This window comes from Scyliorhinus canicula, chromosome 8 (genome assembly GCF_902713615.1).
Source record: "Scyliorhinus canicula chromosome 8, sScyCan1.1, whole genome shotgun sequence".
Taxonomy (NCBI): Eukaryota; Metazoa; Chordata; class Chondrichthyes; order Carcharhiniformes; family Scyliorhinidae; genus Scyliorhinus; species Scyliorhinus canicula.
This window is the reverse complement of record NC_052153.1, coordinates 140,262,455-140,279,543: the sequence shown is the minus strand read 5'-3', so window position 1 is coordinate 140,279,543 and position 17,089 is coordinate 140,262,455. Positions and strand designations below refer to the sequence as shown.

General features: G+C 42.6%; 1 protein-coding gene across 1 annotated transcript in view; it reads left to right on the top strand.

Moving 5' to 3' along the window:
* Nucleotides 1–17,089, top strand: part of rasa1a (RAS p21 protein activator (GTPase activating protein) 1a) — a 285,109-nt gene that overhangs the window by 156,806 nt on the left and 111,214 nt on the right. The window contains 4 exon segments of the mRNA XM_038805349.1: nt 3,789–3,876; nt 6,614–6,694; nt 10,153–10,310; nt 12,145–12,178. Coding sequence (XP_038661277.1) covers nt 3,789–3,876; nt 6,614–6,694; nt 10,153–10,310; nt 12,145–12,178 — 361 coding nt within the window.

Below are 17,089 nucleotides of genomic sequence, written 5' to 3'. Positions count from 1 at the left end.
CTGCAGGTGAGGGATTGTGTGTGAGGGCAGGTTTCGACCTTTCCGCTTCTACCGCCCCAGGGATACAGGACAAGGTAGTTTCTAGAATGGGAGTGGGTGAGGGGAAGGAAACGGAAATCTATAAATAACTTATGGAGTGAGAGGAAACCCAGATAGGTGAGATAAAATGTAAATGGGAAGATGAGTTGGGAAATGAGTTAGAGGCAAGTCTGTGGGAGGATGCTCTGAGCAGAGCCAATGTGACCTCATCCTGTGCCAATTCAAGGTGGTTAACCGGGCACACATGACGGTGGCCCAGATGAGAAGGTTTTTTGGGGTTGATGACAGGTGTGTGCAGGGGGGCCCGCAAACTATGTCCACATGCTTTGGACATGCCCGAAGCTTAGGGGATTCTGGCAGGGATTTGTGGATGTCATGTCCACGGTACTAAAAACGAGGGTGGCGCCGAGTCCAGAGGTGCTGATTTTTGGAGTGTCGGAAGACCCGGGAGTCCAGGGGGCGAGAGAGGCTGACGTTTTGGCCTTTGCCTCCTTGGTAGCCCGGAGACGGGTATTACCTGGAGGGACTCGAAGGCCCCCAAATCAGAAGTATGGGTTAGTGACATGGCTGGGTTTTGCAGTCTTGAGAAAATTAAGTTCGCCTTGAGAGGATCAACGCTAGGGTTCAGTCGGAGGTGGCAGCCATTTATCGACTTCTTCGGAGAAAACTAAATAGTCAGAAGGTTCAATAAGGAGGGCGGGGTTAGGGGGTGGGGGGAGTTAGAACATAAACCATAAGAACATAAGAACTAGGAGCAGGAGTAGGCCATCTGGCCCCTCGAGCCTGCTCCGCCATTCAATTAGATCATGGCTGATCTTTTGTGGACTCAGCTCCACTTTCCGGCCCGAACACCATAACCCTTAATCCCTTTATTCTTCAAAAAACTATCTATCTTTACCTTAAAAACATGTAATGAAGGATCCTCAACTGCTTCACTGGGCAAGGAATTCCATAGATTCACAACCCTTTGGGTGAAGAAGTTCCTCCTAAACTCAGTCCTAAATCTACTTCCCCTTATTTTGAGGCTATGTCCCCTAGTTCTGCTGTCACCCGCCAGTGGAAACAACCTGCCCGCATCTATCCTATCTATTCCCTTCATAATTTTAAATGTTTGTATAAGATCCCCCCTCATCCTTCTAAATTCCAACGAGTACAGTCCCAGTCTACTCAACCTCTCCTCATAATCCAGCCCCTTCAGCTCTGGGATTAACCTAGTGAATCTCCTCTGCACACCCTCCAGCGCCAGTACGTCCTTTCTCAAGTAAGGAGACCAAAACTGAACACAATACTCCCCGTGTGGCCGCACTAACACCTTATACAATTGCAACATAACCTCCCTAGACTTAAACTCCATCCCTCTAGCAATGAAGGACAAAATTCCATTTGCCTTCTTAATCACCTGTTGCACTTGTAAACCAACCTTCTGTGACTCATGCACTAGCACGCCCAAGTCTCTCTGAACAGCGGCATGCTTTAATATTTTATTGTTTAAATAATAATCCCGTTTGCTGTTATTCCTACCAAAATGGATAACCTCACATTTGTCAACATTGTATTCCATCTGCCAGACCCGAGCCCATTCACTTAACCTATCCAAATCCCTCTGCAGACTTCCAGTATCCTCTGCACTTTTCGCTTTACCACTCATCTTAGTGTCATCTGCAAACTTGGACACATTGCCCTTGGTCCCCAACTCCAAATCATCTATGTAAATTGTGAACAATTGTGGGCCCAACACGGATCCCTGAGGGACACCACTAGCTACTGATTGCCAACCAGAGAAACACCCATTTATCCCAACTCTTTGCTTTCTATTAATTAACCAATCCTCTATCCATGCTACTACTTTACCCTTAATGCCATGCATCTTTATCTTATGCAGCAACCTTTTGTGTGGCACCTTGTCAAAGGCTTTCTGGAAATCCAGATATACCACATCCATCGGCTCCCCGTTATCTACTGCACTGGTAATGTCCTCAAAAAATTCCACTAAATTAATTAGGCATGACCTGCCTTTTACGAACCCATGCTGCGTCTGCCCAATGGGACAATTTCTATCCAGATGCCTCGCAATTTCTTCCTTGGTGATAGATTCCAGCATCTTCACTATTACCGAAGTTAAGCTCGCTGGCCTATAATTTCCTGCTTTCTGCCTACCTCCTTTTTTAAACAGTGGCGTCACGTTTGCTAATTTCCAATCCACCGGGACCACCCCAGAGTCTAGTGAATTTCGGTAAATTATCACTAGTGCATCTGCAATTTCCCTAGCCATCTCTTTTAGCACTCTGGGATGCATTCCATCAGGGCCAGGAGACCTGTCTACCTTTAGCCCCATTAGCTTGCCCATCACTCCCTCCTTAGTGATAACAATCCTCTCAAGGTCCTCACCTGTCATAGCCTCATTTCTATCAGTCGCTGGCATGTTATTTGTGTTTTCCACTGTGAAGACCGACCCAAAAAACCTAGGCAGGAACAGTGGGAACTGGAAGGATGTGTTACGCACTGGACCATGTTTGATTGTGTATTTGTGTCTGTTATTGTTATAAAACCATAAATGCCTTAATAAAATGTTTGTTTAAAAAAAAATAGTCTGTGAGACAGCTCTCCCAACTTTGGTACATGCCCCCAGATGTCAATAAGGAGGACTTTGAAAGGCCAACAGGGTTGGGTCTCCTGTTGTCGTTTCCGGTGCCTGGTTCGATGCCAGGTGGTATGTCCGGTTTCATTTCTTTTTGTGTTTTTGTCATGGTTGAATACAACTCAGTGGCTTGCTAGGTCATTTCAGAGGGTATTTAAGAGTCAACCACATTGCTGTGGGTCTGGAGTCACATGTAGGCCAGACCAGGTAAGGCTGACAAATTTCGGCCTCGGGTGACTGTGGAGTCTGCCCATTCTCCCCATGTCTGCATGGGTTTCCTCCTATTTAAAAATTGGAAACTTTCTTATTCATTGTGCTTACTATTGTTAATAGCTTTATTGCAAGGAAATTAACCAGTCTGAAAGCAAAGTTTGATGGATGCTGAAAATGTGAAATAGAAACAGAAAATACTGTAAATACTCAGGAGGCCTGGAAACATCTGTGAACTGAGTTTTGATGAATGGTCGTCAACCTGAAATGTTAACTCTGTTCCTTTCTTCATCATTGCTGTCTGACCTGCTGAATATTTCCAGCATTTATTAATTTAATTTTTATACTGTGACCTCTTCAGATCGCAATGCTTGAGACCAAAGTCATTTGATATTTTCTGAATTTTAGAACGATGTTGGAATGCCTAATCATAAGTATCTGAACCAGAAAACATATCAGCATTTACCTGAAGCATAAAACAGTGATCAATGTTATAAAGCAGTAAAAGATGTTTTGCTAATCCAATGTTTCTGCCCCCGAAATACTGTACTAAGGTTGTGCTGTAAGTTATTTTGTCCTGCTCAAACAATTTCCAGACTTTTCTAAACAATAGGACTTGAAAGGTTATAATTTATTAAATGTTTGATGGTGATTAGTAAAATTAGTTACATAAACATTTTTGAATTTGAAATAACTATCTTCATAATGTGCCGATACACCTCCCATCTAAGGAAGGAAGAAATTAGAATTGAACCAAAAGGGAGACTGCAACAGATATGCATGAATATTAAAGTTGCTGTTTTAATGAAAAATAGATTGTTCAAGATTTCTTCTCCATCAGAGATTTGTTGTACTGTCATTTCATGGATTAATTTGTTTCCTGTACTTTTCCTTTTCTCAGGCCAAACTGTTTTCAAATAGTAGTACAGCACTTTAGTGAAGACCATTACATCTTCTACTTCTCAGCAGAGATTCCAGAACAGGCACAGGTAAAATGCTTGAAGCTAATTGATTATAACTTTGGGATGACTATGTCAACCAAATGTACAGTATGCTGCCTTTTCTCATAGCAAAGAAAACTGACAACCATATTTGAGCGACATAATGACTACCTTGCAAACCTCTTATTGACATAACAGAGATGGGTGTTCTTGTTTTATGCCCATTAATAAGCTCTTTGTGTTAAAATAATTGATAGCTGATCTTTTAAATAAGTTAGAACACCTGTCTCATTCTTCAAACATCACTTATGGATTAGGTTATTTTTGAAGTATAAGAGACAAATAATACTAAAGCTAGTATAAATGTTTAGAAATAAAACAGTTCAGCATGGGAGAAGGTAGTTTAAAAAAGCTGGTTTCGAAAATCCTCTTTCACCATATATACATTAGACAGAGAGCCTTTTCACATCAAACATGAAACTCAGTAACACTCGGGAAGAAAACAAATTGGTGGAGGGAAGAAATAGATGGAGCACCCTAACAGGAGATCAACCAAAAGAAGAGTGACCTCTTTCTTAGATCTGTGGTTCTAAAAGATAGACGGCATAGAATAAAAGGAAATTGCAGCACTGAAGAAGGCCTTTTAGCCTATCTTGTATGTGCCAGTTATGGAGAAATCAAAAACTAATTCAGTCCTCTGCTCCTCTCCTCACTACACCCTTATATCCCTGTATCTTTCATTGTCACAAATGTTTATTTACTCTTTGCTAAAAAGATGCAATGAGCTCTCAGCTATTCCTTGTGGGAAAATATTTCATACTAAAGCAGTTCTCTGTATAAATAAATTTATGCTAATCAATCTCTGTACTTGCTAGTGACCATTTTAATTGATGGTCACTCCTCACTATCTCCACACCCACAGAAAATAGTCTTTCTTTTGTCACCTAATCACCACCCATCATAATGAAAAAAATCCTTTACAAAGTGACCTTTTAGCCACCTCTGCATTTGTGAAAATAGTCCTAGTATCTCCAAACTTTCTTTATATCCATATTTCTCACCCTGATATTCTGATTAAACTTATTGTACACTCCTGGTTTTTAATATATTTTCTACAATGGAATGTTCAAAACTGTACTCCGTACTCAAACTGTGTCTATCTGAAAGTATATTATTCCTACTTTGCATTGCATTTGTGATGGATAAGAGGGGATTAATTTAAACGTTCCTGATTCCTTCAGTCACTAACCATCCGGAAACAGAAAGGTGTTTCTGATTTATCCCTTGCAGCCCTTCAGTTTGAAGTAATCCGATCCTTTATTAATAACCCCACAGCAAATTCAAAATGGTAAAATAGAAGGCTTGGTTTATTTTACCCACACAACCCGGGAAGGAGTGTTGCCCCTTTTGCACTCCCAACAGTAAAAGATGGATAAGGGAAAAAAAGGGGCGCAGGGCAGGACCACGATATAAATAAGAGTCATGGTTTCATGTGAGTCCAGAGCCTAGAATCAAAAGTCCAATGGTATATCCCTTCAGAGTTTAGCAGGCTGAAACTGTTGCAGGATGATCTATCTTTCCAGAAGCAATGACTTCCCAGATGGAAGAAGGCACCTAGAAAGGAATGGGTCTTATTGGCATGGATACAGGAGTTCCGATATTCCAGTAATACACTGTGTAGATGGGGGCCAAGCAATGTAACTGGCCAGGGCTCTTTCTGCTGCTGCCTGTAGAGGGGTAAAATGATAGTCTGGGTTCAGTTCCACATGGCACTGTTACAGGTTCTAGCAGCATAGGGGAGGTCATGTGGCATTCCTCTCACCACTTCTCCTGGGTGTTGGGCAAAAGGTTTATTTAACAGTTGTGGAATCGTCAAGGTTTAATAGAGGATTCTGGGTCCCTTGTATCTTTGCAGGCATACTGCTTCTTTTAACCAGAGCCTCGTCTTAGAAATGTATATGATACTGCTGTATTTCTTTGGAATTCGATTTCCTGCAGTAACAATAGGTATTTGCGCTTCTTTAAAGATATTGAGATCCCTGCTGATTTTTTGGAGACCAAAAATTTCCCTTATATGACTCATGGCTGGTCAGGCATGGGGTTGGGTTGGTTTCATTCATTCTAACTCTTTCTGAGTAAATATCAGGGTAAAACTGGCATAACCATCCAAAGTTAGATATTTAAATCGTTTCTGACAAATGGTTCCCAGCATAATTGTCCAAAAGAAGTTATCACTTCTGGGAAATTGCTGGGTAAACCCTTACGTGGGAACTTCCCAGACGGATACCTCAGTGTGTCATTGGGGTAAGCCCTAAATGCGCTGCTGAGGGAATCAGGAGGTTATGGTATAAATCTGTTGCCAATTTTGCTTCTGTTTTGGCGGAGGCTTTTTCCTCTCTGCCCAGGCATTTTTCATCAATCTCATTCCATCCTGACTTTAGCAGTCCCTGTTTTTTTTAAGCACATTGCATTTTGTTTTGTAGCTTACTGCATCACGTACCCGTTGTGTCACCACCCAATGATGATACTCCTGATTTCCTTTCCTGCTACAATACCTTGGGTCTGTTCTTGGATGAGCTTGAAGTTTGTTTGTGCTCTGAATAATGAACATTTACTTCACTGAACTGATTATCAGCTTTGGACAAAGAATAAATTTAAAACATATGAACTATATATGGCTGATTAGTTTTGTAAAGGTTAAATAAAATTGATAATTTAGAAATTATTTAGTGGTTCGGTTATCTAGATATTATATGTATCTCTTTAAATGTTTTTGCTTTTATAGGACTGGATGAAGTGCCTGCAGGTATTTTGCAGTAACTTGAAGAAACCTCTGCCACCAACCTCTAATAAACGCCTTCGACAAGTAAAATGATTTTACTAAGCCATTTACTTGGCATTAAAAGTCCATTTATAATGCATGAAATTCTGTGGGGTGGCGGGGAGGGGATGTGCTGCTGGGGAAATAATTTTTTAAGAAGTTATGGGACAGTATCCCATGTTTTCCTGCCTTCTCCTGTTTTTCCCAGGGCGCATTGTGTCTGCTTCGACTATCTGTGTGGCAGGATGGCAGTTGAAGGTAGTACTAAGGCACTAATTTACCATCTTAATGATTCTTTACCAGCTATGCATGGATACATGCAGCTTTCAGACTCAGCAATTCAGAGAGGCAAATGCACAGTGGGGGTCATTTAATCCTGAAGTTGGATTTCACTGAACTATGAAGGGAAAGCAGCAAGCCTGAGGTCCGCATAGCAGCGGCCTGCCATTAGAGGAGTAGCTCATGAGACTGCGTTACTAATAGTGTTAGAGGTGAAGAAATTACTGCCTGTTCCTGCAGCAAAATTCCCGTGTGCCTTCAAACATGTGCAGGAACTTGTTCTAAGGTCGAGTAGAGCACTTAGGATTTTCAGCATTATCCAACTCAGCAGCCACAACGGGGAAGTCATCAATTGGAAGAGCTACAGCATGCACTGCACCTATATGCAGCTGGGTACAGTGGAATGGCCGCAGACCATGAGATAGACGAAGATGCTACCTCCTCAGCACAGGGCCCACAGTCGAAAAATCCGCTTCTTGAAATTCTCCAAGCCACATATGATTAAAATTTCCACTTTATTTTGAGTATTATTTACTTGTGCTGCAGTGATTCGAACACCTGCAGCTCTTGTGCAGTTGGTCACAAACTTTGGAGGAGGATCTGAGGCCATCAGGACCCATTGGATAGCCATTACACATAGCGGTCTAGGTAACCATAACATTGAATTTTCAGTCAGCTGCTGACATCTTCGTAATTTCTCAATCTGCTGTCCATAATTACTAAAGTGATCATAGAATTTACAGTGCAGAAGGAGGCCAATCAACCCATCGAGTCTGCACCGGCTCTTGGAAAGAGCACCCTACCCAAGGTCAACAACTCCACCCTATCCCCATAACCCAGTAACCCCACCCAACTCTAAGGACAATTTGGACACTAAGGGCAATTTATCATGGCCAATCCACCTAACCTGCACATCTTTGGACTGTGGGAGGAAACCGGAGCACCTGGAGGAAACCCACGCACACACGGGGAGGATGTGCAGACTCCGCACAGACAGTGACCCAAGCCAGAATCGAACCAGGGACCCTGGAGCTGTGAAGCGATTGTGCTATCCACAATGCTACCGTGCTGCCTTGGTACCGTGATGGATGCTTTGTACCCAAGATATGGAACTACTTGTGTTCAAAGTGAATTCTACGAGTCTGGGCCTGCTCAGGAGGAGAGCAACAAAATAGCCATAGGAGCAATTTTGGATTTGTTTTATTGTCAGGTGTACCGAGGTACATTTGAAAAGTATTGTTCTGTGTACAGTCAAACCGATTATTCCAGACATCATAAAAAAAACCACATAGGGTGTACATAAATACACAATGTAAATACTTCGGCACAGGCAACGGTTGATCATACGGAGTGCTGTACTGCTCAGTAGGGTATTCAGAGTACAGTACTACTCAGTAGTGTGCATTCCCATTGAGAGATCCTGCTGATGCCATTGATCTGCACAGCAGAGAAGCATGTAGCACCCTCATACAATCAAGATTCACTCAAGTATGGAGTGTGCAGCACTGCATCCTTGACACCTAGGCCCCTGAAGCAGCATTCCATCCTAACATTCTTCAAGTAAACTTACGCCGCTACCCCTCCCACTCTAATGATCCGTTACATTAATTGAGCTCACAACTATTCAGCTCCAAATAGTCCATGTGCAATGTGACACTAAGGACTTCATGCTGATGGCCACTCCTAATAGTCCCACGTACAATGTGACAAAAAGGACTACATGACACTTAGCTGGTGGCCAAGATAAATGACTTAATTTCAATAATGTTATTCATCATTAAAGAAGCGCCCAAGTGAATCCCATTGTACAATTAAAACCATTTCTGCATTTCCTCCTTATACATATACGAAGGGTGACCAGCATGATTAGAGCAGATCCGGAAGGCAATCCTATTTGTTTCTTTCCTCTGGTAAATTAAATTCATAGGCATATGACCTCTGGTTGTGGTGCCCAAGAGGGACCTGTTTCAGACCACTCACTTGCATCTGTGCAGGAGAGTCTTGCTCCTGGGCGTATACTCGGGGTTTTGTGGGTCAGTCGGAGGTGCAAAGTAGGTGTTTAGAGACTGGGGATGGATGCCTTGAGGAGAACCCCCATTCCCATCATCCTGCCTTGCTCTGCCCTTTCAGGACCTATTTGCATTTCTGCGAACCAGGAATAGGAGGCCACTTGACCACTTCTCCATGCAGTCCTGGGCCATCATTGCAACTAATAGTTATTCAAGATTGCCAACATAGTGTGGAGACCAGAGTGCTGGTCCGACACCCCCTTGTTGCCATACTGCATTTGACTTCTGTGTGAGCATGGCTACTCATTCAATGGAGGAGGTCATGCACTCACATCTGAGAGATTGTGGCACTCATGACATGGATGGACTTCTCTGTAATATATTATGGATGACTACATGTTTGCTGCTCCACAAACACCTGCTTCATGTATGAGCCTGAGACTTGGCTCAAATGTATCGAGTTGAGCATGACTGGAGCTAATCTCATAACTCCAGTAGGAATTCCCAACAGTTGTCACTGACTCCATCACCTCCTCCTGCTTGGATGTAATGTGCTCCTTCCCTCATGCCACCCATTCTATATGCGACTGAGATAACACCGAGATGAATGCATCTGCACTGATGGCAGATGCGCATAACCTATGACAGTTCTTCCACAGACTGCTGCTCTTCCTTTGAAATCTGTGTTGCCTCTATGTGCCACTCCCACTGCACTTTCAACATTGTGCCTGCGGGAGAAAAAAACACTCTCATTTGTTGCTCGGCTTGAATGTATTCTCATAGATAATAGCTGCGCAACTGAGGAAGTTGTTTGAATCCAATTTCATGGTTATTACATAATGTTTTCATCGCTTCTCCTCTATGATGATGGCCTGACCTATTGTCATCCTGTCAGCTGCCAGTACTTCTTCCTTCATTGGCATCAGGATTGCCAGTAATAGGAACCTCTTTCATAAATCCAGGTTGACTCTTCCCAATCATATGATTATTTTCTAAGTGTCTAGTTTTCACATCCTTGATATTCTAACATTTTTCCGACTCCTGACATCAAAAAAACGGTCTATAGTTCTCTCTTTCCCCCCATCTTATATAGTGGAGTTACATTTGCTACTTTCCAGTAATCAGAAAACATACACGGCAAAAGTAACCTGTTGATGTAATTTGATCCTGGTGACATGTGAAATTTCCAAAAGTAATTTTGTTTTTCTTCTTCAGGTCAGTAGTCTGGTGTTGTATGTGGAAGAAGCCCATAAACTTCCAGGGAAATATTTCACACAACCTTACTGCAACATCTCCCTAAACAGTGTTCAAGTAGCAAAAACTCATGCCAGGGAAGGGCAGAACCCTGTATGGACAGAAGAATTCATTTTTGAGTGAGTCCTTTTTTCAGCATAAAACCTCTTCAGTAATCATATTTTATGAAGATTTACACATAATATGGAAAGATTTACTGTCTAATCTGATGTCTCAGGATACCAAATGCTTCCAGTTTGAAATTGTGCTCTAGAACCATTTACTTCTACCATGGAGCTTATTATTAATAGCTGTCAAAGGATGACACCTGAGATAGGTAGCATTGCCTCTGGCAGTGTCAGTCCAGATTATGTACTCGAGTCCAGAATGAGGCTAGAATTTAACGGGAAGGAATTGACTGTTGGGCATGTATTTACTGCCTGAAAACTGCGAGATATAATTCGTGGGACCTTGTGCACCGTTGCCTTTCTAGATCAACTTCTGCAGTCCTAAACACATTCTGTAAACCCTTACTTATCATTGTTTGATAAAACCCAATAGTGCTGGGAAGAATCAGCAGCATGTCCTGGAGCATCTGTGGAGATAGAAACAGAGTTCAATATGTTCTTCAGAACTGAGTAACAAACTCATATGACTGGGACAAGGATGAGCCGTTTTTTGGGACCGAGGAGGACAGGTGTATTAGGTGCTCAGGGAGCCCAGCAAACCATGTCCACATGTTCTGGGCATGCCCAGCGCTGGGGAATTTTGGAAGGGTTGTAGCAAGGACGTATCGAGGGTGGTAGGATCCAGGGTCAATCCAGGCTGGGGGACTCGCAATATTGGGGTTGCAGTGAGCCGGGAGTGCAGGAGGCGAAAGAGGCCAGTGTTCTGGCTTTTGCGTCCCTAGTAGCCCGGCGGAGGGATTCTTCTTCAGTGGAAGGATGCGAGGCCCCCAAGCGTGGAGGCCTGGGTCAACGATAATGGCGGGGTTTATTAAATTGGAGAGGGTGAAATTTGCCCTAAGGGGGTCAGTGCAGGGGTTTTTCAGGAGATGGCAACCATTCCTAGATCTCCTGGCAGAATGGTAAAAACAAAAGGTCAGCAGCAGCAACCCGGGGGGAGGGGGGGGGGGGGGGGTTTGAATATCTGTTTTTTTGCTAATGACGGGCGTTAATTTATTGTTTCTCTTTTGTATTTACGGCGGGGGGGTTCTGTTTTTTTTGTTCTTAGAATTTTCTGTTATTATTTTCTTTTTTGTGAAAATGTGAAAATTTGAATAAAAATTATTTTTTAAAAAAGAACTGAATAAAAACGTGGCTGAGCAATTTAAGGCGCTGTGTTTGGATTCCAGTTTATGAAGATGCGTGGGCTCAAATAACATTGCTGCCAGAGTTTCAGTTAATTTTTTTTTCTTTGTGGTAGTGTGGCCGAGTGGTCAAAGGCATTAGATTTTGATTCCAGTCTCTGATGAGACATGGGCTCGAATCCCATAACTACCATTGTTTCAGTCGATATTCCTTTTTCTAGTTCTGAAGAAGAGTCTTTGCGACTCACTGTTTATGTTTCTCTCTCCACAGATGCTACTAAATCTGTTATATATTTCTACAACTTTGTTTTTAGTTTAGATTTCCAACATCTGTAGTATTTTGCTTTTACCATACCATTATGTGTTATCTACGTTTGTTTTAGGATGCTAGAGTCCCATATAATCTGTGAGGAGAACACCAAGTCTGCAAAGGGATATAAATAACTAAGTGAGCGAGCAACAAGGTGGCAGAATAAGTATAATGTGGGGAAATGTGAGGTGGGAAGAACAGAAAAGCAGACTTTTTTTTAATTGTTGAGATCTGTGCTGGGCCTATACCTTTTATAACATGTATCAATGATTTAGGTGAAGGGAGCGAAGGCATGGTAGCTAAATTTGAAGATGACAAAGATACGTAGGCAAGTATTTTGTGAAGAGAACATAAGGAGGTTACAGATGGATACAAATAAATTTGAGTGAGTGGGCAAAAATATGGCAGAAGGAGTATAATGTGGGAAAATGTAAAGTTGTTCATTTCGGCAGAAGAATAAAAAGGCAAGAGTATTACTTATTGGAGGACGGCTGTAGAATTCTGAGGTGTAGAGGATCAAGGTATTCTCATGCATGAGTCACAAACAAGTTAGTATGCAGGTACAAAAAGTAATTAAGAAGGCTATAGAATTACTATTCTTTATTATGAACATTATTATTATGAACATAATAATTGAACATAAAAGTAAGGATGTTAGCGTCAGTTACACAGGACATTGGTAAGACCACTTCTTAAATACTGCCTGCAATTTTGGTCTCCTTATTGAAGGGATGTGAACGCATTGGAGACGGTTTCAGAGGTGGTTTACTAGATTGATGCATGGAATGAGAGGATGTTATGAAGGAAAGGATGGCAGATTGGGCTTGTTTTCACTGAGTTTAGAAGAGTGAGGGATGACTTGATTAAATTATATAAGATCTTGACAAGTTGGACTTGGAAAGAATGTTTCCTCTTGTGGGTGAGTCTCGGACTAGGGGGCACTGTTTCAAAATTAGAGGTCGCCGTGTTAGGACAGAGATGAAGAGAAATTAGGGTTTTACGACTTTGGAACTCTACTTCAGAAGGCAGTGGAAGTGGGGTCATTGAATATTTTTAAGGCAGAGTTAGATAGATTCTTGTTGGGAAAGGGAATCCAACGTTATCAAGGGTAGATGGGAATATGGAATTCAAAACACAAGCAGATCAGCCATGATCCTATTGAATGGTGAAGCAGGCTTGAGAGGCCGAAAGGCCTACCCCTGCTCCTATTTTGTATATTTGTAAGGAAACTACATTTTCATTTATTGCAAGGAGGTTGGAATACCAGGAAGTCTTGATGCAGTTGAGCAGGGCTTTTATGAAACCACCCTTGGAGTAGCGTACAATTTTAGTCCCTGTACCTAAGGAAAGATATTTTCACTTGGAGGGCACGCAATAAAGGTTCATAGATCTGTTCTTGTGTCCCTCTTATTTATCATCTACATGCTGCCCCTCAGCAACATATCTAAAAGCTCTGTTAGTTTTCATACGTACACTGACAACATCCAACTGTATCTCATTACCACCTCCCTCAATTCCTCCACTGTTGCAAAATAATTAGTGCTGAATGAACAGAAATTTCCTTCAATTAAATATTAGGAAGATTGAAGCTATTGTATTTGGTCTTGTTACGATCCCCGTAGGGAAGCTGTAAACCAAAAGAATAAAATTTACTGAATAACCCTAAATGAAGAAATTACCAATAAGGTTCAATTTTTTTGTAGCTTTTCCTTGAACACAATCAGAATCCATGTAAATTAAACATGAATTAATATGCAAATTATGGTCAGTAAAAGGTACAAATTAAATATGGAGCAGTAGATACAAAAAGACTATTTTTTAAATTGCAGGCATTCATATCAAGCTTTGTACAAATGTGGTACCATGTGGAATCTCGGTCTTCCCTGCTTGACCTCCAGAACATAGGGAGCGCGATTCTCCGAGCCCCACGCCGGGCCGGAGTTCCCTAGTTCTGCTGTCACCCGCCAGTGGAAACAACCTGCCCGCATCTATCCTATCTATTCCCTTCATAATTTGAAATGTTTCTATAAGATCCCCCCTCATCCTTCTAAATTCCAACGAGTACAGTCCCAGTCTACTCAACCTCTCCTCATAATCCAACCCCTTCAGCTCTGGGATTAACCTAGTGAATCTCCTCTGCACACCCTCCAGCGCCAGTACGTCCTTTCTCAAGTAAGGAGACCAAAACTGAACACAATACTCCAGGTGTGGCCGCACTAACACCTTATACAATTGCAACATAACCTCCCTAGTCTTAAACTCCATCCCTCTAGCAATGAAGGACAAAATTCCATTTGCCTTCTTAATCACCTGTTGCACTTGTAAACCAACCTTCTGTGACCCATGCACTAGCACACCCAAGTCTCTATGAACAGCGGCATGCTTTAATATTTTATCGTTTAAATAATAATCCCGTTTGCTGTTATTCCTACCAAAATGGATAACCTCACATTTGTCAACATTGTATTCCATCTGCCAGACCCTAGCCCATTCACTTAACCTATCCAAATCCCTCTGCAGACTTCCAGTATCCTCTGCACTTTTCGCTTTACCACTCATCTTAGTGTCATCCGCAAACTTGGACACATTGCCCTTGGTCCCCAACTCCAAATCTTGGTATACAGGTCCACAGATCACTAAAAGGGGCAACACAGGTGGAGATGGTAGTCAAGATGGCATACGGCATGCTTGCCTTCATTGGCCGGGGCATTGAATATAAAAATTGGCAAGTCATGTTGCAGCTGTATAGAACCTCAGTTAGGCCATACTTGGAGTATAGTGTGTAATTTTGGTCGCCACGGTAGCACAAGTGGCTAGCACTGTGGCTTAACAGCGCCAGGGTCCCAGGTTCGATTCCCCTCTGGGTCACTGTCTGTGCGGAGTCTGCACGTTCTCCCTGTGTCTGCGTGGGTTTCCTCCGGGTGCTCCGGTTTCCTCCCACAGTCCAAAGACGTGCAGGTTAGGTGGATTGGCCATGATAAATTGCCCTTAGTGACCAAAAAGGTTCGGAGAGGTTATTGGGTTCCGGGGATAGGGGGGAAGTGTGGGCTTAAGTGTGTCGGTGCACACTCGATGGACCGAATGGCCTCCTTCTGCATTTCTGCACTGTATGTTCGATGTATACTACCTCAATTAGGCCACACTTGGAGTATAGTGTTCAATTCTGGTCGCCACACTATCAGAAGGATGTGGAGGCTTTAGAGAGGGTGCAGAACAGATTTACCAGGATGTTGCCTGGTATGGAGGGCATTAGCAATGAGGAGAGGTTGAATAAAACTTGGTTTGTTCTCACTGGAATGAAGGAGGTTGAGGTGCGACCTGATAGAAGTCCACAAAATTATGAGGGTCATAAACAGAGGGATCGTCAGAGACTTTTCCCAGGGTAGAGGGGTCAATTACTAGGGTGCATAGGTTTAAGGTGTGAGGGGCAAGGTTTTAGAGGAGATGTACGAGGCAAGTTTTTTTACACAGAGGGTAGTGGATGCTCGGAACTCGCTGCCGGAGGAAGGTGGTGGAAGCAGGGACGTAGTGATGTTTAAGGGGCATCTTGACAAATACATGAATAGGATGCGAATACAGGGGATACGGATCCCGGAAGTGTAGAAGATTTTAGTTTAGACGGGTAGCATGGTCGGCCCAGGCTTGGAGGGCCGAAGGGCCTGTTCCTGTGCTGTACTTTCTTTGTTCTTGTACAACTGTTGCTAGAGCAGACCTGTAATTTCCCATACATTTCATCTTCTGTTTCATTCCCATTTTCAAAATGTTCTGATTTACAAATTATATAATTTGGTGTTTAACTTATTCCAATACTAAATCAAGTTTAATTTATTGTATAATTTTATTTTGCTTAACTAATGTTTAATCAGATCTTGGGATAACATTGAAATTAGCTAAATAGAGGTTACTAATGCTAAATGGTTCCAAATTTTCATTATAGTATATCTGTCATATATAGATATTAATAAAGAGATGAGGATGTAAATCAAAGATGATCAATAGGCTAAGCAGCTAAAGATTAAGCTATCATTGACTCAATTCAAATATCTAAATATAATCTAGATTTCAAATAATTGCATTATTATCCAGAACTAAAGTAATTCAACAAACGTTAATGACAGTATAGGTTTCCTGAAAGACGTGCTTGACAGGTGAATTGGACATTTTGAATTTTCCCTCAGTGTACCCGAACTTACACACAGTCAATCACTACTCATGCATAAAACTCGACTTAGTAGACTATCACTACAACTAAAGGCCTATACTTAGCTTTCAACTGGCCCACCAGGTCAGAGGAACAATGGCCTTCTGAATCTGCTGGCTTCAAGCTGGTATGGAATAGTAGCTAGGAGTGCCTATCTCGTAGCGTGCGTTGACTGGAGACTTACTTGGTTGGTGCAGCTGCTAGGCAGGTCTCTCCTTGTTGAGAGTCACGGTCAAGAGTTCTTTGAGAGCTGCCGAGAGATCCTGCCAAGAGATCGAACTGAACTTGGGGACTCTACTTTATGTCCCCAGGGGTTTTCGCGCCCCTTGTGGGCGGACCCCGGACCTCGGTCCCAATTAATTGGACCATGTCCCAATCATTTCAATCGATTTCTCCAATACTGGAGCTGTTCTCTGATCGCTGGGCGGTTCCTATGTCTCTGTTGGCCTTCCTTTGTCCTGGCTCCCGCTGGCGCCGGGATGTCTGTCTTGGTCCCGATCGCTTCAATGTATCTAATTGTTCCTGGGGATTGCTCATTAATATGTAGATGGCTATTGGTTTCAGTTCTGTCTGTGTTCTGCAAGTCTTAATACACAGGAAACCTTGCACCTGCTTGTTTTCCTGTGCCTGGCCGATTTCCCTGCATTCTTTGCGGGCATCCATTTTGGAATTGGGAAGTGGCCACCCCAGGTGGCTACACCATAACCCAGTAACCCCACCCAATACTAAGGGCAATTTTGGACACTAAGGGCAATTTCGTATCTATCAGGACAATGGAGCAGACCAAGCAAAAATGAAGGGTCGTGTTCAACCAGACAAAATCGGCCCTGTACAAGAACGGAGTAAATTCGGCATGCTGTTCCCGGCCAGCTCTGGGTCACATACCCAGAAGAAAAACATTACTTTTAACACCCTGGAGGAAGCGAATGGCCTGGACAAGGGACATGCAAGGCAGCAGTGAGAGCTGTGCAGCGAAAGACTGAGAAGGAAATTCAAAGACTCATTGGACTGTGAGCATGTTTGGACGGGATGGTGCTGACTCGCTCTGATAGTAAGGGGAAGACTGGGTCACAGAGGGAAGTGAGGACAAGGTTGGCAG